General features: G+C 42.5%; 1 protein-coding gene across 1 annotated transcript in view; it reads left to right on the forward strand.

The window, feature by feature from the left end:
* Positions 1-27746, forward strand: part of LOC124619319 (protein turtle-like) — a 906568-nt gene that overhangs the window by 725076 nt on the left and 153746 nt on the right. The window contains exon 6 of the mRNA XM_047145628.1: positions 9488-9719. Within this exon, the coding sequence (XP_047001584.1) occupies positions 9488-9719 (232 nt within the window). The remainder of the gene's footprint in view (positions 1-9487; positions 9720-27746) is intronic.

The raw sequence follows: 27746 nt of genomic DNA on the forward strand, positions 1-27746 counted from the left end.
CAGTTAGCCTTGTCATTGGGGATTAAATGACTTTTTCCTTGCACAACTATCTTTTGTTCCCTGTCTTTCCATGGATCAGTTTATGAGAAAACACCTTTGGCACATAAGCTCCAATGGAACCTTCCAAAAGCAAAAAATGAAACACATTGTGGATGGGTACTTCATATATTTCATTTTCCATTCATTATTCCAGTGATGTAACAGGAACTACCTTCACCATTTGTTACATTTTAAAATAATATCCATGCATTTCTCTTGATAAAGAAAATTCTGGCATATGGATCCTTATCTTTAAGGTGTGAATACACAGATACAAAGTTCACATTTGCCTTGTCTTGTAATACTTTCCCAAATTTAAACCATGAAACTAACAAATAATTGTTGGACAGAAGTTTAGATCCATCTGTATCAATGGCAATGTACTTTCCAAATCAAATCAACATGGTTGCAAATAAGTTAACTCATTACCATTAGTAACTGGTTGATGATGATGATGAGGTCCCATACTTCGAGGAGCATAGGGGACGATGCGGGAGACCCGCACCGTTAACTATGCAAGGTCCTAGCGGAGTTTGTTTGCCATTGCCTTCCTCCAACCGTAATGGGGATGAATTATGATGATGAAGACGTCACAACAACACTCTAACTGGTTAATATTTTGAAATCGTGGCTGGCTTTTTTATATTTGTATACTGCAAATCCTCAAAATGAAGAACATGCCCTCTAGTATATAAACTTTGCAGAGTACGTGATACATCACTCACCTACTAGTTCTTAACACATAGTTAACTTTCACAATGTAATTTTCTTTTATTCATGAAAAATCAGTAATACAGAAAGTTTATTATAATATTAATTACAAACAACCAATTTATCGGCAGGATCAATAAGTTCAACGAGAAAAAGTTGAAATATCCCCTTAGAAAAATTACGAATGACAGTGCTGGAAAAACTCTTACGTTATTTGAAATAGAAACAGCTGAGTAAAACTGAATATACTCAGACAGTTCTCTCTTTACTTATTCTGATCATCACTAAACTGACACACAATATTTTTAGCGCAACACAATCTGACTTTCAATAATCCCTGCAAAGGAACGGCCCTGACTAACAATAACCTATAGCTTTCATGAATCACTTACCTCACACAAATCTTCATAACTTGAACTACGAACTCCAAGTGCCAATACTGCCAGCTAAATAAAAGATTCTAACTACTGAAGGCACTAACTACTGATAGGCATATTTACCAAATGAAAGATTTTGATAGAAATCAAACAATGTATTTACCTTAATAGTGTTCAAAAGTCACATATATATACATATATATATATATATATATATATATATATATATATATATATATATATATATATATATATATATATACAAACAAAGATGATGAGACTTACCAAACAAAAGCGCTGGCGGGTCGATAGACACACAAACAAACACAAACATATACACAAAATTCAAGCTTTCGCAACAAACGGTTGCTTCATCAGGAAAGAGGGAAGGAGAGGGAAAGGCGAAAGGATGTGGGTTTTAAGGGAGAGGGTAAGGAGTCATTCAAATCCCGGGAGCAGAAAGACTTACCTTAGGGGGAAAAAAGGACAGGTATACACTCACACACACACACACACACACACACACATATCCATCTGCACATACACAGACACAAGCAGACATTTGTAAAGGCAAAGAGTTTGGGCAGAGATGTCAGTCAAGGCGGAAGTAAAGAGGCAAAGATGTTGTTGAAAGACAGGTGAGGTATGAGTGGCGGCAACTTGAATTTAGCGGAGGTTGAGGCCTGGCGGATAACGAGAGTAGAGGATATACTGAAGGGCAAGTTCCCATCTCCGGAGTTCTGACAGGTTGGTGTTAGCGGGAAGTATCCAGATAACCCGAACGGTGTAACACTGTGCCAAGATGTGCTCGCCATGCACAAAGGCATGTTTAGCCACAGGGTGATCCTCATTACCAACAAGCACTGTCTGCCTGTGTCCATTCATGCGAATGGACAGTTTGTTGCTGGTCATTCCCACATAGAAAGCTTCACAGTGTAGGCAGGTCAGTTGGTAAATCACGTGGGTGCTATCACACGTGGCTCTGCCTTTGATCGTGTACACCTTCCGGGTTACAGGACTGGAGTAGGTGGTGGTGGGAGGGTGCATGGGACAGGTTTTACACCGTGGGCAGTTACAAGGGTAGGAGCCAGAGGGTAGGGAAGGTGGTTCGGGGATTTAATAGGGATGAACTAAGAGGTTACGAAGGTTAGGTGGACGGCGGAAAGACACTCTTGGTGGAGTGGGGAGGATTTCATGGGTACCAGGATGGCCCCCTCGTACGCCAACCTATTCATGGGTCGCTTAGAGGAAGCCTTCTTGGTTACCCAGGCCTGCAAACCCAAAGTTTGGTACAGATTTATTGATGACATCTTCATGATCTGGACTCACGGTGAAGAAGAACTCCAGAATTTCCTCTCCAACCTCAACTCCTTTCGTTCCATCAGATTCACCTGGTGCTACTCTAAATCCCATGCCACTTTCCTTGACGTTGACCTCCATCTGTCCAATGGCCAGCTTCACATGTCCGTCCACATCAAACCCACCAACAAGCAACAGTACCTCCATTATGACAGCTGCCACCCATTCCACATCAAACGGTCCCTTCCCTACAGCCTAGGTCTTCGTGGCAAACGAATCTGCTCCAGCCCGGAATCCCTGAACCATTACACCAACAACCTGAAAACAGTTTTCGCATGCCGCAACTACCCTCCTGACCTGGTACAGAAGCAAATAACCAGAGTCACTTCCTCATCCCTTCAAACTCAGAACCTCCCACAGAAGAACCACAAAAGTGCCCCACTTGTGACAGGATACTTTCTGGGACTGGATCAGACTCTGAATGTGGCTCTCCAGCAGGGATTCGACTTCCTCAAATCCTGCCCTGAAATGACATCCATTCTCCATGAAATCCTCCCCACTCCACCAAGAGTGTCTTTCCGCCGTCCACCCAACTTTCGTAACCTCTTATTTCATCCCTATGAAATCCCCAAACCACCTTCCTTACCCTCTGGCTCCTACCCTTGTAACCGCCCCTGGTGTAAAACCTGTCCCATGCACCCTCCCACCACCACCTACTCCAGTCCTGTAACCCGGAAGGTGTACACGATCAAAGGCAGAGCCACGTGTGATAGCACCCACGTGATTTACCAACTGACCTGCCTACACTGTGAAGCTTTCTATGTGGGAATGACCAGCAACAAACTGTCCACTCGCATGAATGGACACAGGCAGACAGTGTTTGTTGGTAATGAGGATCACCCTGTGGCTAAACATGCCTTTGTGCACGGCCAGCACATCTTGGCACAGTGTTACACCGTTCGGGTTATCTGGATACTTCCCACCAACACCAACCTGTCAGAACTCCGAAGATGGAAACTTGCCCTTCAGTATATCCTCTATTCTCGTTATCCGCCAGGCCTCAACCTCCGCTAATTTCAAGTTGCCGCCACTCATACCTCACCTGTCTTTCAACAACATCTTTGCCTCTTTACTACCGCCTTGACTGACATCTCTGCCAAAACTCTTTGCCTTTACAAATGTCTGCTTGTGTCTGTGTATGTGCAGATGGATATGTGTGTGTGTGTGAGTGTATACCTGCCCTTTTTTCCCCCTGAGGTAGACCTGTGGTCTAGGGGTAGCGTCTTTGATTCATAATCAAAACGTCTTCGGTCCTGGGTTCGATCCCCACCACTACCTAAATTTTAATAAATAATCAGCATTGGCGGCCGAAGACTTCAGGCATAAGAAGTCAGCCTCATTTTGCCAACGGCCTTGTCAAAGAGGGCGGAGGAGCGGATAGAGGTTCAGGGCACTCTCTTGTCCTAGGGGTGGGAAATTGCCCCTAAAGGCGGAAGAATCAGCAATGATCAACGACATGAGGATGCTGAAGGCAATGGAAACCACTGCATTAAAGACATGTAACGTCTATCCACAAGACATGTGGCCTGTGATTGAAGAAGTCTCATGATGATCTCTCCATTGGCAAAAGATTCCGGAATAGTCCCCCATTCGGATCTCCGGGAGGGGACTGCCAAGGGGAGGTTACCATGAGAAAAAGATTGAATAATCTACGAAAGGATAACGTTCTACGAGTCGGAGCGTGGAATGTCAGAAGCTTGAACGTGGTAGGGAAACTAGAAAATCTGAAAAGGGAAATGCAAAGGCTCAATCTAGATATAGTAGGGGTCAGTGAACTGAAATGGAAGGAAGACAAGGATTTCTGATCAGATGAGTATCGGGTAATATCAACAGCAGCAGAAAATGGTGTAACAGGTGTAGGATTCGTTATGAATAGGACGGTAGGGCAGAGGGTGTGTTACTGTGAACAGTTCAGTGACCGGATTGTTCTAATCAGAATCAACAGCGGACCAACACCGACAACGATAGTTCAGGTATACATGCCGACGTCGCAAGCTGAAGATGAACAGATAGAGAAAGTGTATGAGGATATTGAAAGGGTAATGCAGTATGTAAAGGGGGACGAAAATCTAATAGTCATGGGCGACTGGAATGCAGTTGTAGGGGAAGGAGTAGAAGAAAAGGTTACAGGAGAATATGGGCTTGGGACAAGGAATGAAAGAGGAGAAAGACTAATCGAGTTCTGTAACAAGTTTCAGCTAGTAATAGCGAATACCCTGTTCAAGAATCACAAGAGGAGGAGGTATACTTGGAAAAGGCCGGGAGATACGGGAAGATTTCAATTAGATTACATCATGGTCAGACAGAGATTCCGAAATCAGATTCTGGATTGTAAGGCGTACCCAGGAGCAGATATAGACTCAGATCACAATATAGTAGTGATGAAGAGTAGGCTGAAGTTCAAGACATTAGTCAGGAAGAATCAATACGCAAAGAAGTGGGATACGGAAGTACTAAGGAATGACGAGATACGTTTGAAGTTCTCTAACGCTATAGATAAAGCAATAAGGAATAGCGCAGTAGGCAGTACAGTTGAAGAGGAATGGACATCTCTAAAAAGGGCCATCACAGAAGTTGGGAACGAAAACATAGGTACAAAGAAGGTAGCTGCGAAGAAATCATGAGTAACAAAAGAAATACTTCAGTTGATTGATGAAAGGAGGAAGTACAAACATGTTCCGGGAAAATCAGGAATACAGATATACAAGTCGCTGAGGAATTAAATAAATAGGAAGTGCAGGGAAGCTAAGACGAAATGGCTGCAGGAAAAATCTGAAGACATTGAGAAAGATATGATTGTCGGAAGGACAGACTCAGCATACAGGAAAGTCAAAACAACCTTTGGTGACATTAAAAGCAACGGTGGTAACATTAAGTTTGCAACGGGAATTCCACTGTTAAATGCAGAAGAGAGAGCAGATAGGTGGAAAGAATACATTGAAAGCCTCTATGATGGTGAAGATTTGTCTGATGTGATAGAAGAAGAAACAGGAGTCGATTTAGAAGAGATAGGGGATCCAGTATTAGAATCGGAATTTAAAAGAGCTTTGGAGGACTTACGGTCAAATAAGGCAGAATGGATAGATAACATTCCATTAGAATTTCTAAAATCATTGGGGAAGTGGCAACAAAACGACTATTCACGTTGGTGTGTAGAATATATGAGTCTGGCGATATACCATCTGACTTTCAGAAAAGCATCATCCACACAATTCCGAAGACGGAAAGAGCTGACAAGTGCGAGAATTATCGCACAATCAGCTTAACAGCTCATGCATCGAAGTTGCTTACAAGAATAATATACAGAAGAATGGAAAAGAAAATTGAGAATGCGCTAGGTGACGATCAGTTTGGCTTTAGGAAAAGTAAAGGGACGAGAGAGGCAATTCTGACGTTACGGCTAATAATGGAAGCAAGGCTAAAGAAAAATCAAGACACTTTCATAGAATTTGTCGACCTGGAAAAAGCGTTCGACAATATAAAATGGTGCAAGCTGTTCGAGATTTTGGAAAAAGTAGGGGTAAGCTATAGGGAGAGACGGGTCATATACAATATGTACAAAAACCAAGAGGGAATAATAAGAGTGGACGATCAAGAACGAAGTGCTCGTATTAAGAGGGGTGTAAGACAAGGCTGTAGCCTTTCGCCCCTACTCTTCAATCTGTACATCGAGGAAGCAATGATGGAAATAAAAGGAAGGTTCAGGAGTGGAATTAAAATACAAGGTGAAAGTATATCAATGATACGGTTCGCTGATGACATTGCTATCCTGAGTGAAAGTGAAGAAGAATTAAATGATATGCTGAACGGAATGAACAGTCTAATGAGTACACAGTGTGGTTTGAGAGTAAATCGGAGAAAGACGAAGCTAATGAGAAGTAGTAGAAATGAGAACAGCGAGAAACTTAACATCAGGATTGATGGTCACGAAGTCAGTGAAGTTAAGGAATTCTGCTACCTAGGCAGTAAAATAACCAATGACGGACGGAGCAAGGAGGACATCAAAAGCAGACTCGCTATGGCAAAAAAGGCATTTCTGGCCAAGAGAAGTCTACTAATATCAAATACCGGCCTTAATTTGAGGAAGACATTTCTGAGGATGTACGTCTGGAGTACAGCATTTTATGGTAGTGAAACATGGACTGTGGGAAAACCGGAACAGAAGAGAATCGAAGCATTTGAGATGTGGTGCTATAGACGAATGTTGAAAATTAGGTGGACTGATAAGGTAAGGAATGAGGAGGTTCTACGCAGAATCGGAGAGGAAAGGAATATGTGGAAAACACTGATAAGCAGAAGGGACGGGATGATAGGACATCTGCTAAGACATGAGGAAATGACTTCCATGGTACTAGAGGGAGCTGTAGAGGGCAAAAACTGTAGAGGAAGACAGAGATTGGAATACGTCAAGCAAATAATTGAGGACGTATGTTGCAAGTGCTACTCTGAGATGAAGAGGTTAGCACAGGAAAGGAATTTGTGGCGGGCCGCGTCAAACCAGTCAGTAGGCTGATGACCAAAACAACAAGGTAAGTCTTTCCGCTTCCGGGATTGGAATGACTCCTTACCCTCTCCCTTAAAACCCACATCCTTTCGTCTTTTCCTCTCCTTCCCTCTTTCCTGATGAAGCAACCGTTTGTTGCGAAAGCTTGAATTTTGTGTGTATGTTTGTGTGTCTATCGACCTGCCAGCGCTTTTGTTTGGTAAGTCTCATCATCTTTGTTTTTAGATATATTTTTCCCACGTGGAATGTTTCCCTCTATTATATTGAGATATATACATATATAATTTTGTGACATCCACCTTATTCTGATGGACACACTTCCAGATCGTCCACTCAACACTCAGTCGTCTCTCTCCCCACATCCACCACTGCTGACGGCTCACCTCCAACTGCACAACACTATGCGGTGTTCACATCCAACTGCACAACATTACACTAGCGAATATTCTAAGAATGAGTCCAACCAGCCACAGACTGCACACAGCACAGTCTGCGATTTACATACAGAGCACTATGTGGTGTTACCAACATCAAAACCTAAACAGCCTACTTACATGGCCCCCATGCTCCCCACAAAAAAATTTACAAATTGTTTTGGGCAGTGCCCAATACTGATTTGAAATTTTTTTTCATAATTACAGTAACAAAGATATCAAATGCAAACACTTATTGATACACTGTTGTCTGGAAGAAAAGCTTGCATTGTTTTCTATTTAATGCCAACACTTATCAGTATTATTATAATTTTTACATATCATTTTTATGATTTTTTTGTGCATCATCATTTCTTGGCTCATTTATCTCCAAATATTTTTTTCGCTATCAAATAAAGTAATTGAGTGTGTTCTGGATTCGCAGCTGGTAATATCCTATTCATATTTCCACTTTTTTTCTAATCATATTGCTGTAGTTGTTAGAAATAGCTTTTTGATAATATTAATTGTAAGCCAATCTGAACTGATAATTTAACAAATTTTAATATTAATAGATACTGAATGTTCCTGATGGCATGAGCCCCTATGTGTGACGGCCCTTAATGTCTTTGCTTTAAAGTGAGCACCTCTAGAAAATTCTGTACTTATATTTTTTAAATGTTTTCAAAGTGGACAGCATGTGGGAGTTCCAAGAGATGTCTGCTCGTACCAAAGCATCTCATAATTTCAGTTTACACAAGATGAAACATTCTTTCAGTACAGCTTCTTCCTGCATATCTTGAAATAATGAGAGAATGTTTCTTTACATCTACACAAAATAAATAAATGCAGAAGACTCCAGAACGTGTCACTGCCTGTCTGATCATTCATAAAACTATAAGCTTTTAGTATAAAAAATGGTTACAATTAATAGCAGTTATGTGGTGTTTTTCTTGACTTTTTTAATGAGTCATGTAAAACAAATATATATGTACTGCAGTACAAACACATTCAAGTGCAGTAAAATAAAAGCAGTAGAAGGTGGTACAAGTTCAGCTACCACAAATCTGTGAAAGATGTTTTGGTATTTAACTGAGTAATTTTTAACACAGTTTAAATGCATGATTTTACATGGATAGCATAGCCTTTGACAAAGTGCAGTGGCAGTATTGTAACACAATTGACCAGACTGCACAATTAATCAACAGTGAGAGTCATTGGTATTCAAATATAGTAGATTTGAACACAAACAACTTCAGGGAGCATGTACACAGCTCCTGAAATTAAATAAGAAGATTGCAGTACATCCATTTCATCCTTTCCTTGAGGTATTTTCCTTTTAACTCCTTATTTCTGAATACTATTCCTATGTATCTAAGTAAATGGAATGGTGAGATTTATGGAATATTGTAAAATGCATGTTAATTGAGGTATCAGTATACCATATTGTAGATTAAAGTAGTAACTATAAATGTAACAAATGATGTTGAGCTCAGCATCCAGTGACATTGACATAGATATTATTCAAATGCCAATAATAATTTTTGCCTTAACATCGTAATAAATAGGGCCTGTATGAGTTCCTATCACCAAGTAATTAATGTATATCAAAAGTGCTTAAAACCATGTAACACAGATACATGCAAATACACTATTAACATTCTGAGAGATCCTCCAAATGGTTCTGAGACATGTGTAGAAGACTGAATATTACAGAAATATTTTCGCTTTCTCATATCTTCCAGTAATTTCTGCCTCTGGTATCCCATATACAGTACACACCTCCTGTGCACAACAATCCACAGTCTACTCTCATGCAGATGATGTCCATTTTTTCTCCCAATTTCTTCTGATATTAATTCCAACTTTATTTGCATTATATTTAGAACACTGTATTCTAATTATTTTACATATTTTACTTAAAAATTATTTTTGAGCATTTTAGTATCTGTTAATTGTTGGCAACATGAATGATGCTGAGCTCAACTCATATGTAAAAGAGTTTCACAGAATGGTGATTTGTCGAGTGCTGCATTGTTGGCCTTGATACGTATGTTGTGCCGCTGCATATTTGCGGCTGACAGGGTCAGGAGATCCCCATCTACATCTGGTACGACAGCTATCCGACCCACAGTGGTGAAGGTTATGAGGGTCGCGTGTCACGCGTCTCACCGGACTCGCCCTACGGGCTTGCTTCCCTCAACCTGACCAACATCCGTGAGTCAGACCAGGGCTGGTATGAGTGTAAAGTGGTCTTTCTGAACAGACCACCTAATCAGCCCAGGAATGGCACATGGTTCCATTTGGATGTTCACGGTGAGACTTCTTGTTTCTTAAATAGATACTGAGTTCGTTAAAATTATATTATATTATGTTATATAGAAATTATTTGCATGACTGTAAACATTGTAATAGATTAATCAAATTCTGATTTGTTACATTGTCTTCTAGAAACTGTGATCTTACCATTTTTGCGCAATCCAGTTGTTGAATTATTGGGCAGAATAATGGAACAGCTAACTCCAATAGAAATCTCGAAATATTTCTTCTATAAATTATGTCGTGAAAACCTTCGAAATGAGGCAGAATTGTGTTACTTTGCTAGTATTTTAGATTGGGTGTTCCTTTCCAGTACTTTGAAATCTAGTGCTGAGTAATTATATGTCCTAGGCGTAAGACAAAATTAGTGATGAATATAACATGTGATGACTAAGATGTTTCACAACAAAAAAATCTCAAATGAGGAGCGAGTAGAGTAAGGGGTTAGCACTAAATTAGTACATATGACTGACTTTAGTGCATGTTACAAAGAACAAATATCTCTGGCTAAAATTGTATTTTCTCTCAATTTAAGCAGAGAGTGTCAATCACAAAGTCTAAAATTTGAAAAGCAATTTCTGGAAAAATCTTATATTGAGGTATATTTATAGTGGATAATGAAGTCAGAAAATGATTACACGTTTCTGACTTATGTTGTCTTCTTCATAGTATTTTCCCATTAAGTTTGAAAAATGATAAGCGATCATTTCAAAGATTTCATAAAGATCTACACTCCTCGAAATTGAATTAAGAACACCGTGAATTCATTGTCCCAGGAAGGGGAAACTTTATTGACACATTCCTGGGGTCAGATACATCACATGATCACACTGACAGAACCACAGGCACATAGACACAGGCAACAGAGCATGCACAATGTCGGCACTAGTACAGTGTATATCCACCTTTCGCAGCAATGCAGGCTGCTATTCTCCCATGGAGACGATCGTAGAGATGCTGGATGTAGTCCTGTGGAAGGGCTTGCCATGCCATTTCCACCTGGCGCCTCAGTTGGACCAGCGTTCGTGCTGGACGTGCAGACCGCGTGAGACGACGCTTCATCCAGTCCCAAACATGCTCAATGGGGGACAGATCCGGAGATCTTGCTGGCCAGGGTAGTTGACTTACACCTTCTAGAGCACGTTGGGTGGCACGGGATACATGCGGACGTGCATTGTCCTGTTGGAACAGCAAGTTCCCTTGCCGGTCTAGGAATGGTTGAACGATGGGTTCGATGACGGTTTGGATGTACCGTGCACTATTCAGTGTCCCCTCGACGATCACCAGTGGTGTACGGCCAGTGTAGGAGATCGCTCCCCACACCATGATGCCGGGTGTTGGCCCTGTGTGCCTCGGTCGTATGCAGTCCTGATTGTGGCGCTCACCTGCACGGCGCCAAACACGCATACGACCATCGTTGGCACCAAGGCAGAAGCGACTCTCATCGCTGAAGACGACACGTCTCCATTCGTCCCTCCATTCACGCCTGTCGCGACACCACTGGAGGCGGGCTGCACGATGTTGAGGCGTGAGCGGAAGACGGCCTAACGGTGTGCGGGACCGTAGCCCAGCTTCATGGAGACGGTTGCGAATGGTCCTCGCCGATACCCCAGGAGCAACAGTGTCCCTAATTTGCTGGGAAGTGGCGGTGCGGTCCCCTACGGCACTGCGTAGGATCCTACGGTCTTGGCGTGCATCCGTGCGTCGCTGCGGTCCGGTCCCAGGTCGACGGGCACGTGCACCTTCCGCCGACCACTGGCGACAACATCGATGTACTGTGGAGACCTCACGCCCCACGTGTTGAGCAATTCGGCGGTACGTCCACCCGGCCTCCCGCATGCCCACTATACGCCCTCGCTCAAAGTCCGTCAACTGCACATACGGTTCACGTCCACGCTGTCGCGGCATGCTACCAGTGTTAAAGACTGCGATGGAGCTCCGTATGCCACGGCAAACTGGCTGACCACTGACGGCGGCGGTGCACAAATGCTGCGCAGCTAGCGCCATTCGACGGCCAACACCGCGGTTCCTGGTGTGTCCGCTGTGCCGTGCGTGTGATCATTGCTTGTACAGCCCCCTCGCAGTGTCCGAAGCAAGTATGGTGGGTCTGACACACCGGTGTCAATGTGTTCTTTTTTCCATTTCCAGGAGTGTATTTTGAAATCTACTTTACAATTTAGCACTTGACTGTTTGCCTTTAACTCTTTTGATGGCCTAAAAGCAGATACGAATGTACTTCTGTGACAAGAGAACTGAGGACATTATACCGACGTGGAATGAGTCTCACAACAATTATTAAAATTGCTTTTTTGGGAAATGGGTCTTTTATAACCTATTTATGCAGTTGGACCATTTTCACATAGCCAGCCTCTATCAGGTGTAAGTTGTTGTGTTGTCCATACAGTTACACCATCTTGATACAAATAATACAGTGTTTTCTCTGACTCTAGATTTTCCTTGGGTTCCAAACAAAAGCAACATCTGTAGCTGTACTCCACAAGACACCATGCAGTGTGTGGCAGAAAGTAAATAGTATACTAGTGTCATTTTACCGAAACTGGCTACCAGTGTGTGGCTCTGTGTAAGCCCTTGTTACTCCTATTTTGCAGTCAGTAGATACTACAATATTCCGTTAAATGCAAGTGCAAACATTACTTAAAACATAAGCCTATAGTGATAATAGAAAATTTGTGCTGAATTGAGACTTGAACCCAGACTTCTCACTTATCTCAAGCAGTCACCTTAACCTTTAGGCTATTTGACCATGATTACAGGTGTGGCACAAACTTACATTGTAACTGATGTTTCCACCTATGATTTCCCTATGCAGTGGGACCTGGAGTCAGGTGCCTGACAAAAGAGCATTGTGGCATAGAAAGCTACATGTCGTCAATGGTCCAAACAACACAGAAACTAGTACAGTAGCTGAGTGGAATCTGTTGCCTTCCAACTATTCATGATTTCATCAAATTATGCAAATCACATCGAGTGTACTGATGGCCCAATGAGGTGTACAGAGTGCAATTCAGGCTGCAGAACCACAGAACTGGAGAACCAGAACTCCGATTCCACGAGTCTGCTTTGAACTCTGACGTCATCAAGATGGTGGACACCCCTACTTCCAGCACATACAATATGGCGGCCATAACGTCGCTAAATAAACCCGCGAACCAAGTAATAAACTACTAAAATATTTCAACCCAGCAATAAAATGAATTTAATAAGACGACCGCAGGAAGTAGGGGGTTTGGAGCTGGGAGAAGCTAAATATACGAAAATAAGAATATCGTCAGCATTCCAAAATAAACAAAACCGAAAAATAACACGAAACCCTTGAGAATAAACTGGACAAAGAAAATACTCAACCAGAATCCAATATTTCATTTGACCTATATAACTCTCTCTCTCTCTCTCTCTCTCTCTCTCTCTCTCTCTATCTTTCACACACACACACACACACACACACACACACACACATACACACACACACACACACACACTCACACACACGTTTACACACACACCTTAAAACCTGGTATCACAAATTTCACTGAACCTATACAGCTCAAATGAAGACAGCGATACTAAAAACCGCCATCACAATAACAAAACCCAGTATCGTAAAGTTCGCTTGATCCCTGTGATGTTGTGCGAGAGAGTTTTTCGTACCATGAATTTAGGTTAGTGTCATGAACGCGAATGAGGAATTTTATTTCAGAGTTTTCTTTGACCAAATATTGTCGTTTCTTCTATACCTTCCTGATGAGTATTCTGTGGACAATGCTGTCTTCCACGATGACAACAGCCTTGTTCAGAAGGCTAAACGCGTATGTTCCTGGTTAAACAAACACTTAGGTACCCTAAAGCATCTTGACTGACATGCTAAATTATCCAATCTTATGATGATGATGATGTTTGGTTTGTGGGGCGCTCAACGCGCGGTTATCAGCGCCCATACAAATTCCCAACCTTTGCTCAGTCCAGTCTCGCCACTTTCATTAATGATGATGAAATGATGAGGACTACACAAACACCCAGTCATCTCGAGGCAGGTGAAAATCCCTGACCCCGCCGGGAATCGAACCCGGGACGCTGTGCTCGGGAAGCGAGAACGCGACCGCGAGACCACGAGCTGCGGACTCATCCACTCTTAATCGTACAGAAAATTCAGGGACTGTTTGGAACAGCGAATGATGCTAGTCGTTATTCCCGAAAGTTGTTTAGCTCTACAGGATTTGGTCATCGTTGAGTGGCTTCTGCTAGATATAGCACACTTGAAGAAACTTGTGGACTCCTTTCCTTACCGAAACGAGACTTCACCGAGTCTAGGGAAAGTGACACACAGTATTTGCATGCTGTGTCCTAGAGATGATACTTTTTTGTGTAGTCTGCTTCGCTGTGGTATTTCACAAGGAACATCTCTGGATGCACTTGTTATTGGGCAGCGCCAGTGACACACAGTATTTGCGTGCTGTGTCCTAGAGATGATACTTTTTTTGTGTAGTCTGCTTAGCTATGGTATTTCACAAGGAACATCTCTGGATGCACTTGTTATTGGGCAGCGCCATTAGACGCCCTCACTTCTACTTCCGTCTGTGTGGCTGGGGAGGCTCAGGGTTCAGATGCCGAACAACATTCTTTTTATTCCAACAGCCTATAAAAATACCTGCGTTTGGGTACCGAACATTTCATGTATTACATACTCACAACCACCAACATTTTTTAATGCATCTGTCAAACCAGTATTGGAGGAGCCAGACAAATCGCAAGCAGTGATACGGCAAAATCTTTCAAAACTTCTTTACGCATACCTTTTTCAACTCCCAGAGGGGCGTTATGGAACAGCAATATAGGAATACGTCAACCTCAAGTTTCTTGATCAACCTGAAACGGTAGATTTCGGTGGATGTCGTAAGAGGGAATTGAGTTGTTTGGGGGAAGAGACCAAACAGCGAGGTCATCAGTCTCATCGGATTACGGAAGGACGGGGAAGGAGGTAGGCCGTGCCCTTTCGACGGAACCATCCCGGCATTTGCCTGGAGCAATTTACTGAAATCACGGGAAACCTAAATCAGGGTGGCTGGACGTGGGATTGAACCGTCGAGATGTCGGAAGACTTCAACCGGTAGTCTTTTGTTTTCGGCTGCAACCAACATTACGTAGCTGACAGTATTGTGGGAGGTAATCAATTGTTGACTGCTATGTTGTACTGCTGTTGTTAACATTACATAACAGTTGCAGTTATGATATTTATTACACATGTAAATACGCAAGATAACTTCTGTATTGATTGCGAAGAACGTGTAGGCGATCTTTACCTCTGTGCGCTACTTCTACTTTCGCGGAAGAATGAACCACAGGTGTCTACAGTGCGGGAGGCAGAGAGGGCTTCTGCACCTCTCACTGCCCGTCACCCGCAAACCCATTAACCAACTTGCAGTTAACACACTGAACTATTTCGGTGAAACGCAAGTGACAATAGAGAGGACCGACAAATCCCACGAAGACTTCTGAGCCTTGATGCCGATACGCATGCAAACTTAACAAATAAGTGTGTTACTGTAAGTTTACTTGCCGGGAAATCACCTTTTCTCTGAGCCCGGTATAGTACAGCTTATCATGTTCCTTGCATGTAGATCATCTGATAGCTGTGGTTGCGCTATCTCTTCGGCGTGTGTTATAAATGGTTGTTCTAGACATTTTTGAGTGCTAAACCCGGCACATTACCGACACTTCGCGAGAATTAGTTTCGTTACCAAGACCGTTGGAGAACGTTTGGTCAGGTCACCTGAAGATATTCATTTTGAACGATGCCGGCTGTGGTGTAATAGAAACACCTGTTGCTGCAATACACCTGTGGCGGTTTTTGTTAACATTAACAGTATTCAACTGTGGAGCACGAAATGATCACGAGTATTCGCTTATTAATTGGGTATTCGTCATTGCTGCCAAATGATTTAAGAGCAACCGTTACGAAATGATATAGAAAATTTACATTTGATCCTGTCAATGTGGTGAGAACTTTTAATAGTCTGTTTCAGAATCGGAATATTCTCCAGTAAACTTATTCTTTTCTGCATCTACATCTATACATATACTCCGCTAGCCACCAAGTGGTGTGTGGCGGAGGGCACAATTCGCGTCAAAGTCATTTCTGGATACGTTATCAACTCGTTTCACTTTTCTCAACGTTTCAAAGTATCCCAAACGACTCTATACCACGTCTCAAAAGTAGCGCATATCAGTAGTTAACCTTGTCGTTGAGAGTGCAACTCGGCTTTCCACGCTGTAAGTTGTTCCGGTTTCGTCAGATATTTCTCCTTTCGCCAATATGTTCAGAATTTCTCCCTGCATCGATTTGCTGTCGGTACTGCCAATCATCATTAAAAATGTCGATCAACGTTGTAGATCCAAAACCCACGCAATCTCACGTAGTTAAAAGTTGTCGCGCTCAGAAAAGATTGTCCTTAAGTGTCGTAGATTAGACGGCCAAAACTGTGTCGTCACTCGTTCAGCTGATCGCGGCGGAGCCCCCAAAATTTGTAGAAAATACATGCATCCGACTTTCGCCAAAACTGGATTCATTACTTTCACAGTTACAAACGCTGGCGATACATGAAACAGAATAGGCCAATATAACTCGCGTCAATTCCATGAAACTAATTTCTCCACCGACTACAATGCATCATTCCGCTTTTCTGGTACGTCGCTGGTCACGTCAGTAGGAAAATCTTTAAATCACCCATCTGAATCCCACATCGGTGCGCATGGGACAGCCTTACCAGCCGCGCGGTTAGAGGCACCATGTCACGGATTGCGCGGCCACTCCCGCCGGAAGTTCGAGTCCTCCCTCAGGCATGGGTGTGTGTGGTGTTCCTAGCATAAGTTTTTGTAAGTAGTTTGTAAGTTAGGGACCGATGACCTTAGCAGTTTGCTCCCTAATGAATTCACGAACATTTGAACAGCCTTACTTCTACACGTAAAATACGCACATCAAATCTGGTACGAGGCGAACTCTAAATAATAAATAACAGCAGGAAATTTCTCAAACTTCAAAGCTATTTTCTTTAGGCATTTATCTAGAAGTGCCATCTTTCCCTTTTCTCAAATCTACCCGTTATCGAGAAACACTCAAAAAATGCCTTTCGGGTGACAAAACCGAAACGCATATTCCAAGACGTTTACACACAGGAAATGGATCTAATTTTTACGATATATTCCTAACAATAAGCCGGCCGCGGTGGCCAAGCGGTTCTAGGCGCTTCAGTCCGGAACCGCACGACTGCTCCGGTCGCAGGTTCGAATCCTGCCTCGGGCATGGATGTGTGTGTTGTCCTTAGGTTAGTTGGGTTTAAGTAGTTCTAAGTTCTAGGGGACTGATGACCTCAGATGTTAAGTCCCATAGTGCTCAGAACCATTTGAACCTAACAATAAGATCCCGATCTCGAACAACCTTCAAAATTTTCTTGATGCCTTTATCAATTTCCAAGATACAGAGATTCAAAGTTACCACACTTGCATACGTAAAACATGAATGTAAAATCCCATGTGAAATGAAAACGTTGTTTATAAAGTGACGTAACACGGATAAATATGCTTTAAAGTGTCTCCGTTTTCATAAGAAGGTTACTGAGCACCTCATCGTGTAGTATTAAAGCACATAAAAAAATTCTATGCACGATAAATCCTGTCTGAGGTGTAAAATTAGTTTTGCGTTACTTCATTTTCACATAAGTAAAATGCCAAAGCTATATCAACCCATAAAGTTCTTTTTACGTAAGTGACGTGCGCTGTTGTGGCAGGGAAAAGAAGGGAACTAGCGGAAAAATGCTCCTGTCGGAGCACAAAATAAGCGATTATATTCCTGTTTAAAAGACTGACTGAAGACTGGGGTACCTGCTGCCTTATTGTACCTTTCTCAGCACCTTTAAAATTTTTCCCAAAAATTTTGACATCCGAACATATTCGTGCTTTTTTATGCTGAGAGAGAATGAGCCAATAGCAGTGGGAAAGAGACGGAAAAGTAATAAATACTGGAAGATAATAGACAGTGGTTGTGATGTAGAATGAGCGAAGGAGACAGTGGATGTATGAGAGAAAGAAAGGGATGTAGTAGCAGAATGAGAGAGAGAGAGAGAGAGAGAGGGAGGGAGGGAGGGAGGGAGGGGGGGGGGACTGCAACATAGTTGTCAGTGAAAAAATAGTCCTAGGAAAGGAGTGAAGGAGACAGTGCTAGTGGGACAGGAATAAAGAGCCGGAGAAAGTGAAAATGGCTAAGATTCAGTCATAATGGGAGACAGAGTCTATGACAATAGGGAGAAGAGAGAGATAGTAAAAGTGGGAAGAGACACAACAAACTAGACTGTGGCTGAGAGACAAGAGACATTGATAGTTAGAGAGACACGAAGAGATAATGACAATGATTTGGGCTGAATGATTGAGTGGGAGCGGGCAGGTGGGAGCGGATGGGTATGAGCGACTTAGCAGTAGGTGTGAGTGAGTTTCAGTTAGGGGAGCATGTGGAGGTGAGGGCGGGTCGCAAGTTAAAAAGAGCACAAATAGGCTCACATGCCAAAAATTTTGGGAAACATTTTAAGATGCTGAGGAAGGTAGAATGAGGCAGCTGGTAGGCAATTTTTAGTCACAATCATTTAAACAGGAGTGTTTTCGCTTTTTTGTGGTCCGCTATAAGGATTTTTTCGCTAGTTCTTTCTTTTCTCTGCCACAGCAGGGTATGTCACTTATATGAAAAGAACTTTATGAGTCAGTTAAATTTTGGTAGTTTATTTATGTGAAACTGAAATAAAGCAAAACCAATTTTACAATTCAGACCGGATACAACTACATCGGTTCCCCAGAATCCCCTTCGTGGTAACAGAGACACTTTATAGTATTATTCTCTGTGCTACGTCACTTTATAAACTAAGTTTTCGCCAGACATCGAATTTTGCGTGCGTACTTTACGTGTACAAGGAGGGTAACTTTGAACCTCTGTACCTCAGAAATGGATGAAGATGCCAAGAAAATTTCAAATACTGTTCGAAATCGGGATATTAGGAATACATCGTAAATGTCTCAGTCATTTGCTGTCCATAGCCGTATTGGAATCCGCGGCTCGGTTTTGGTACGAAAAATGGCAAAAACTTTTTCTCGTGCTTTCTAAAAAACTGCCCATGAACTATTGGTGCCTCCATAAGCCCCTTAAAGCACACCATGCAAAAAGAACCAACCGATTTGTTCGATTTGCCTAAATAGGGGGAAATGTGTAATATTGGTACTTTCACTCTAACACGAGCCTTGTGTTGGTTATGCAAATGATTCCCAGACAAAGGGCTATCCGAAACACTTGACCCTACCTTTCCATAGCCAATAGAACCCGATGTATATGAGACCCGAAAGAATCCTGTTTTTATGCGCGGCGTTTTGGGACGTACTAGGTAACGCACGCTGTCGCACGTCTACTAATTTATTTTTCATCATCAAATTGTTTTAAGTCAACTCTGTACAATATTTACTCGTTGTTTATTGCTTACATGTGAAATTTATTAGAACAGCTTCTATTCTCATGCCGCGATCGTGAACTACAAAACTGGTCACGTGAACGTTAATCTTTTTCGACTAAATTTCGTTAGTAATACTGTTTAGCGAAAACAAACTGCATGTACGAATCAAGAAAAAAATTAAACATTTCGGGAATAATTTCGGTCATCCCTACCACTGTATCTAAGAAAAACAGCGTAATTCGAAATTACCCGTTATCTCTGATCAAAAAAATGAACACGAAATGTTAACGGAAAATGAATAGCAGTAGGCCTACCCACAGCTTAGAAATTTGTGCAGTTTATCAAGAATGGATAACATGTAGACATATGATGAGCAAAGCGCATGAACAGTGATGCAAATAATTAAATCGTTTTTTTTCCAATGCTTGGAACTATAGCAGTACCGGTACTGTTATGGCATGGGTGCAGATATCACTGAAGTTATTTGGCACGGATTCAGAGAGATAAGGACGAAAGCTCTCAGTAGTACTGGTGGGTCCACCACACATGCACCAATTTATCGGCCAACCGAACAATGGATCATACGTCTGTATGCGTGCTGGCCACCAACAGACCGATTTCCCTTCTCGGGTGTCGAATGGGTATGGCCATCCGACAGCCGCCCCTCCCCCCCCCCCCCCTCCAGTTTTCACACACACATACACACACACACAGACACACACACACGCAGAGAGAGAGAGAGAGAGAGAGAGAGAGAGAGAGAGAGAGAGAGATTGAGAGGGGGAGAGGGTTCTGTCACTGCGCGTGGGATCAAACGCTGTTCCAATACAGCTATCATAACAGACATACGTTCACAAGCGAAACACGAATTTCGGAAACCGTTTTAGTGCGAGGTGGACGGTTCTTTGATTACACAATTTCCAGAGAAGCTTAAAGACCGCAGATGTTTGTGGAACATGTCGTGCGAGTACAGCAATAGAAATGAAGCTCTTGTTTCATTTTTCAACGACCCCATAATGTAAATTGAAGGTGGAAGCAGGAGGAAGGAAAGGGAAGAACTACGCATCGGGACTTTATGCGGATTCAGCGGCACCGAGTGGAACTGTGTGCTGGACTGGGATTCGAACCCGGGACTTCCTGCTTACTATGCAGTTGCGCTACCCACTGTTCCATACGGACACAGTGTTTGTCGCAATTGCGCGTTACGCCCCTCGGTTGACCTGCATTCCCACCTAGCGCCAGCTATCCGCGGTCGTAGTCAATGTGCTCCATGCTCGCTACTTTGAGATTCCCACAGAAGGTCGACCACGATTGTGCCCATCGAAGCCGCTCAACCACGTGAATGTGTGGTGTCTGTTCTCTCGGAATAAACTAAATTTGAGAGATGGACGCAGGTTAGTGTTTAACGTCCCATCGACAGCGCGGTCATTAGATACGGAGCACAAGCTCGGATTACGAAAGGATGGAGAAGGAAATCAGCCGCGCACTATTCAAAGGAACCATCGCAGCACTTGCCTGGAGCGACTTAGAAAAAATCACGGAAAATCTAAATATGGGTGAATGGACTGGGATTCGAACAGTCTGAAAGCAAGTCCAGTCTGCTAAGCACTGCGCCACCGCGGTCGGTCACTGAATTAGAGGTCCCGGCAAGTTCTGTCAGCAGGTAGAAACCTTAATATAGCTGAGAGCCTGTCGCCACGGCTTACAGCTTCTCTCATCGCAGTGCCGGCATTGCTTCTCGTCGAGTGTGACTTGACGAGCCTTAGCAGCTCAAAAAATCATTTATCGTCCATTCTTAAATAATTTCGAAAGTCTTCGGATCTCAGCTCTTCAGTAATGAATTGTGTGTAAATTTTTCCTTTGAGGAAGCCATTTCTGCGTGCTGTTGGTCGGACAATGAGCAGCTGCCACCATGTTGGTTGGTTGGTTGGTCAGTGGACAATTTGGTGCTTCTGTACCCGTAATTCGGAGAGAACTGTATAGCATATTTTATTATTTGTGGTAGTAAATGTACTTCTTGCCAACGGCCTTACCGCAGTGGTAACACCGGTTTCCGTCAAATCACCAAAGCGCTGTCGGGCTTGGTTAGCAGTTGGATGGCTGACGCTCCGGTCTGCCCAGTGCTATTGACAAGCAGGGTGAACCTAGCTCATGTGAGGCCAATTGAGGAGCTACTTGATGGAGAAGTAGCGGCTCCGTTCACAAAGACTGATAACCGCTGGGAGAACAGTATACTGACCACATGCCCTTCCGTATCCGCATCCAGTGACGCCTGTGGGCTGAGGATGACACGACAGTCGGTCGGTCCCGTGCGGCCTTCAAGGCCTGTTCGGATGGCGCTTAGTTCTATACGTACTTCTTATCCACATTTCACTATCGTAGATTTGTAATAATATATCTCTGTATCGTTTAAACTGTACTGGACGTACGGGATATCTGGATGCTTGGGAAGAAACTGTAAGATAGTATGGAGTGAAACTTAATGTAAACTAATGTGAGATCCTGGTTACAAGTAGAAAGAAAGACCAAAAAGCGAAATAACGATTGGAGAGGTGATCAATTGAAGGAGATGAAGAATGTCAAGTACTTGTTGGTTCAAATGGCTCAGAGTACTGTGGGACATCTGAGGTCATCAGTCCCCTAGAACTTAGAACTACTTAAACCTAACTAACCTAAGGACATCACACACATCCATATCCGAGGCAGGATTCGAACCTGCGACCGTAGCGGTCACGCGGTTCCAGACTGAAGCGCCTAGAACCGCACGGCCACACCGGCCGACCAAGTACTTCTGAAGTGTAACAGAGCAAAATGGAAGAAATAGGAGAAACATTAGTAAACGTGAGAGACAGGCAGAAAAGCATTTCTGCAAAGTGTTGGGAGCCCGGTTTGGAACTAAGACCTCCCACAAAAAAGCAAACAAGTAATATATAGAGCCGGCCGCGGTGGCCGAGCGGTTCTAGGCGCTTCAGTCCGGAACCGCGCGACTGCTACGGTCGCAGGTTCGAATCCTGCCTCGGGCATGGATGTGTGTGATGTCCTTAGGTTAGTTAGGTTTAAGTAGTTCTAAGTTCTAGGGGACTGATGACCTCAGATGTTAAGTCCCATAGTACTCTGAGCCATTTGAACCATTTTTTAATATATAGAAGCTGCTATATCCCAATACTGACTTATGCATCTGAATGTAATTGAGGAAAGAGATGTAAGCAGATTACAGGCATGTGAAATGAAGTTCCTCAGAAGTAGGTTAGGAATACCATGGAGAGAGAGGATAAGGAATGAAAGGGAAATGGTAAAAGAAGAACCCTGCAGGGCAGCATGCAAACGTCAAGGCTAACAGGGTACGGGCACTTAAAGAGAATAGAGAAAAAGAGGATTCCCAAGTACATACGTGAAATGGAGATGTGAAGGAAGCGACCAAGAGGAAGACCAAGGGATAGATAATTGAAAGATGTGGAGGAGTGTGTTTAGAAAAGAGGCGAAGACTGGACTAGAATGAACAGAAAAGATGGTGGGAAAACAGGGCTAGATGGCGAGGCTTGTGCTCAAAACAGACCCAGCCTGGGACTGGAAACTGTACAAGATGATGATGATGATGATGATGATACAGTGCCAGTAACAGCAAACCTGGCGTGTATGGTTATTAAAAAGATCATCTCACCTGAATCGCTAAAAAAATTCTGATATATGTAGTTTCTTCATTTAAAATACACAGTTGAGATAGCTTGGAATAACTGGAATAAATATTTACTGTAATACTGATTATCTCTACATTGGGTAGTTTTAAAATAAAACCAACACTCCATGTGATCTGTTTACTAAAGGTTTAATTTCCACAGATAATGCCGGTTTCGTTCTTCTACTCAATAGAATCTACTAGAACAACAAGTTTTTTTCTTTTCATAGGTATGTAAATTATAGCAAGATGTATGAGACAGGCGAAATACCCTCAGACTTCAAGAGGAATATAATAATTTCAATCCCAAAGAAAGCATGTGTTGACAGATCTGAAAATTACCGAACTATTAGTTTAATAAGTGACGGCTGCAAAGTACTAACGCGAATTCTTTACAGACGAATGGAAAAACTGATAGAAGCCGACCTCGGGGAAGATCAGTTTGGATTCCGTAGAAACGTTGGAGCACGTGAGGCAATACTGACCCTATTTCTTATCTTAGAAGAAAGATTAAGAAAAGGCAAACCTACGTTTCTAGCATTTGTAGACTTAGAGAAAGCTTTTGACAATGTTGACTGAAATACTCTCTTTCAAATTCTGAAGGTGGCAAGGGTAAAATACAGGGAGCGAAAGGCTATTTACAATTTGTACAGAAAGCAGATGGCAGTTGTAAGAGTCGAGGGACATGAAAGGGAAGCAGTGGTTGGGAAGAGAGTGAGATAGGGTTGTAGCCTCTCCCCGATGTTATTCAATCTGTATATTGAGCAAGCAATAAAGGAAACAAAAGAAAAATTTGGAGTAAGAATTAAAATCCATGGGGAAGAAATAAAAACTTTGAGGTTCGCCGATGACATTGTAATTCTATCAGAGACAGCAAAGGACTTGGAAGAGCAGATGAATGGAATGGACAGTGTCTTGAAAGGAGGGTATAAGATGAACATCAACAAAAGCAAAACGAGGATAATAGAATGTAGTCGAATTAAGTCGGGTGATGGTGAGGGAATTAGATTAGGAAATGAGACACTTAAAGTAGTAAAGGAGTTTTGCTATTTGTGGAGCAAAATAACTGATGATGGTCGAAGTAGAGAGGATATAAAATGTAGACTGGCAACGGCAAGGAAAGCGTTTCTGAAGAAGAGAAATTTGTTAACATCGAGTATTGATTTAAATGTCAAGAAGTCGTTTCTGAAAGTATTTGTATGGAGTGCACCCTAAATATTAAAATGTATTAACCTATTCTAGATATATTTATCAATTTAGATCTTAGCTCACATGAGCTGGTGTCCTAAATTTACCACAATGATACATTTAATTTGTGTGCAATAGTTTTCGTCAATATAGTTCATTTAAGTTACATTTTAAATAAAGTTTAATGTTTATTTAAATTGTGTTCAAAATTATAAAAATTACCAAATCAGCTTAGGTAAAATTGCTGAAACGTAGTGTTACAGGAAAAGGGGGAAGGATGGGGGGTATAGCTTTGCCAGTAATGTCAGCAGCGTAGGATCATCTCGGAACAGCCCTGATTCAGAGCTACCATATGGATCTACTTACCAGGAAAGACGTGCAATATTATAGTAGTATTGTTACCACCACACCACGAGAATTCGTAATAATAATAAGAAGAAGAAGAAGAAGAAGAAGAAAGTAAGATACTGAAATCCAGTGTTTACATGGCCACGAAAAAAACCTGTTGATTCAATAGAAGAACGAAAACATTACAGTGAGTGGAAATAAACCCTTCACTAAATAGATCACGTGGAATATAGCTGTTAATCTGAAAATACCTACTCTAGGTAACCAGTGTTACTGTAAATATTTATTTATTCCTTTTATTTCTAGCTAACTCTACTGTGCAAAAAATGAAATAACTAGGCACTGACTGGCTTGTTTCAAAGTGGGATAAATGCATTAATAGATATGGAACTACTTTTAAAATAATAAAATCTACTTGCTTTTTTCCATCTGCTTCGTTTTCCACGCTCTTTGTTCAATTCCGTCAAAAACTGTTGCAGTTGACGGTATAATAATGTGTGCGACTTCAGAGTGTTTACAATTCGTACCACTAATTTCATCACACGCTTCATGCTTGCAAATTTAGCACAACGTACTTCCTGATTTACAAAACAATGAATCCCATACAAATCGTCTGTCGATCATTGTAATTTTTTGTTCTTTCAACACTAATTAAATATTTGATTTTTTTCTGCATGTTGTTGAAATGGCGTTCATAGCAAAACTACATAATGCACACTGAGAAGTTTCATCCTGCTCTTCTGTGATACCCATTAATTATTAAAGGCTTCTGACGATAGTCTGCCTCTTCTTGTGCAAACAGCCACTGGACCTGTGAATTTCCTTTATATCACGTGTAAATAGCGAAGAATAAACAACACTGACACCGCGATTCTGCCGCACTGAAGAAAGTTGTGCCGAACGAACAAATACGAGAAGGCCCGACCAAAGTCGAGATGTAGAGTAGCGCAAGAAATACGTTCAACATGAGCGCCACGCGTTGCTCAAGAAACATCGAAACGGCAGTTCATTTCATTCCACACACGAATCAACAGGTCCCTGTTTATTGAATCGACTGGTTCAACAATTCTGTTTCTCAGTTCTTGAAGAGCAGATGACAGATAGGACAAAGACTCTGTACCCTCACAGAAAAACAATTTCAAGGTGTGAGGTCTGGTGACCTGGGAGGCCAAAAGCAGTGAACAATATCTTGTTGTCCACCACTTCCAAACCAACGCTGTAGGGTGATGATGATGTCGTGTGGTGTGATGTTAAGATAATGCCGCATCTCAAGGTGAAATTGAGGTGGCGCGCCGTCATGCAGAAAAGCTGAATCACTGGAATCTTCGTGAAGATGAGGAAACGACCAAATTTGCTGGATGTCCAAGTGTGATATTCCTCCGCAAAAAAGAAAGGTCCATAAACACTGTGATCGGAAACTGCATGTGCAACCAACTTCCAAGAATTTTCTATGCTAATCATAAATCTGCTGAGACGGCTTCTTGCTGAATCGACAGCTGAATGCACGTTGCACTTGACAGTGGATATACACTACTGGCCATTAAAATTGCTACACCAAGAAGAAATGCAGATGATAAACGGGTATTCATCGGAAAAATATATTATACTAGAACTGACATGTGTTTACAGTTTCACGCAATTTGGATGCATAGATCCTGAGAAATCAGTACCCAGAACAACCACCTCTGGCCGTAATAACGCCCTTGATACGCCTGGGCATTGAGTCAAACAGAGCTTGGATGGCGTGTACAGGTACAGCTGCCCATGCAGCTTCAACACGATACCACTTCATCAAGAGTAGTGACTGGCGTATTGTGACGAGCCAGTTGCCCGGCCACCAGTGACCAGACGATTTCAATTGGTGAGAGATCTGGAGAATGTGCTGGCCAGGCCAGCAGTCGAACATTTTCTGTGTCCAGAAAGGCCCGTACAGGACCTGCAACATGCGGTCGTGCATTATCCTGCTGAAAGTTAGGGTTTCGCAGTGATCGAATTAAGGGTAGAGCCACGGGTCGTAACACATCTGAAATGTAACGTCCACTGTTCAAAGTGCCATTATTGCGAACAAGAGGTGACCGAGACGTGTAACCAATGGCACCCCATACCATCACGCCGGGTGATACGCCAGTATAGCGATGACGAATACACGTGTCCAATATGCGTTCACCATGATGTCGCCAAGCACGGATACGACCATCATGATGCTGTAAACAGAGCCTGGATTCATCCGAAAAAATGACTTTTTGCCATTCGTACACCCAGGTCCGTCGTTGAGTACACCATCGCAGGCGCTCCTGTCTGTGATGTAGCGTCAAGGGTAACCGCAGCCATGGTCTCCGGGCTGATAGTCCATGCTGCTGCAAAAGTCGTCGAACTGTTCGTGCAGATGGTTGTTGTGTTGCAAACGTCCCCATCTGTTGACTCAGGGATCGAGACGTGGCTGCACGATCCGTTACAGCCATGCGGATAAGATGCCTGTCATCTCGACCGCTAGTGATACGAGGCCGTGGGGATCCAGCACGGCGTTCCGTATTACTCTCCTGAACGCACCGATTCCATATTCTGCTAACAGTCACTGGATCTCGACTAACGCGAGCAGCAATGTCGCTATACGATAAACCGCAATCGCGATAGGCTACAATCTGACCTTTATCAAAGTCGGAAATGTGATGTTACGCATTTCTCCTCCTTACACGAGGCATCACAACAACGTTTCACCAGGCAACGCCGCTCAACTGCTGTTTGTGTATGAGAAATCGGTTGGAAACTTTCCTCATTTCAGCACGTTGTAGGTGTCGCCACCGGCGCCAACCTCGTGTGAATGCCCAGAAAAGCTAATCATATGCATATCACAGCATCTTCTTCCTGTCGGTTAAATTTCGCGTCTGTAGCACGTCATCTTCGTGGTGTAGCAATTTTAATGGTCAGTAGTATAGTTCGCGCAAACTCCATGTAGTCGCCATGGTGCTACAAACAAACAACAGCACAGTTGTATTAAATGTGTTCTGTCTTTTTGAATCGCCCGTTACTATAATTGATAAAATCATAAATGAGGGCGTATGAGCTGAACTGAGTATGCAAAACATAATTGATATAATACAATAATATCAGTTAAGATGGAAAGAACACATGAACTGCTTATAAACCATGAAGTAAATGATTTTTAGAACGACCAATGAAGAGATGGCTTGATGAACTTTGAAAGAAACATAACGCACAAAAAGGCCTGATACAGATGATGGTGATTGCAGTAAATAAATTTTAAACTGCATAAACTTTCTACAGGAGTTTAAAGTAAAACAAAATCTA

This window comes from Schistocerca americana, chromosome 6 (genome assembly GCF_021461395.2).
Source record: "Schistocerca americana isolate TAMUIC-IGC-003095 chromosome 6, iqSchAmer2.1, whole genome shotgun sequence".
NCBI classification, from domain to species: Eukaryota; Metazoa; Arthropoda; class Insecta; order Orthoptera; family Acrididae; genus Schistocerca; species Schistocerca americana.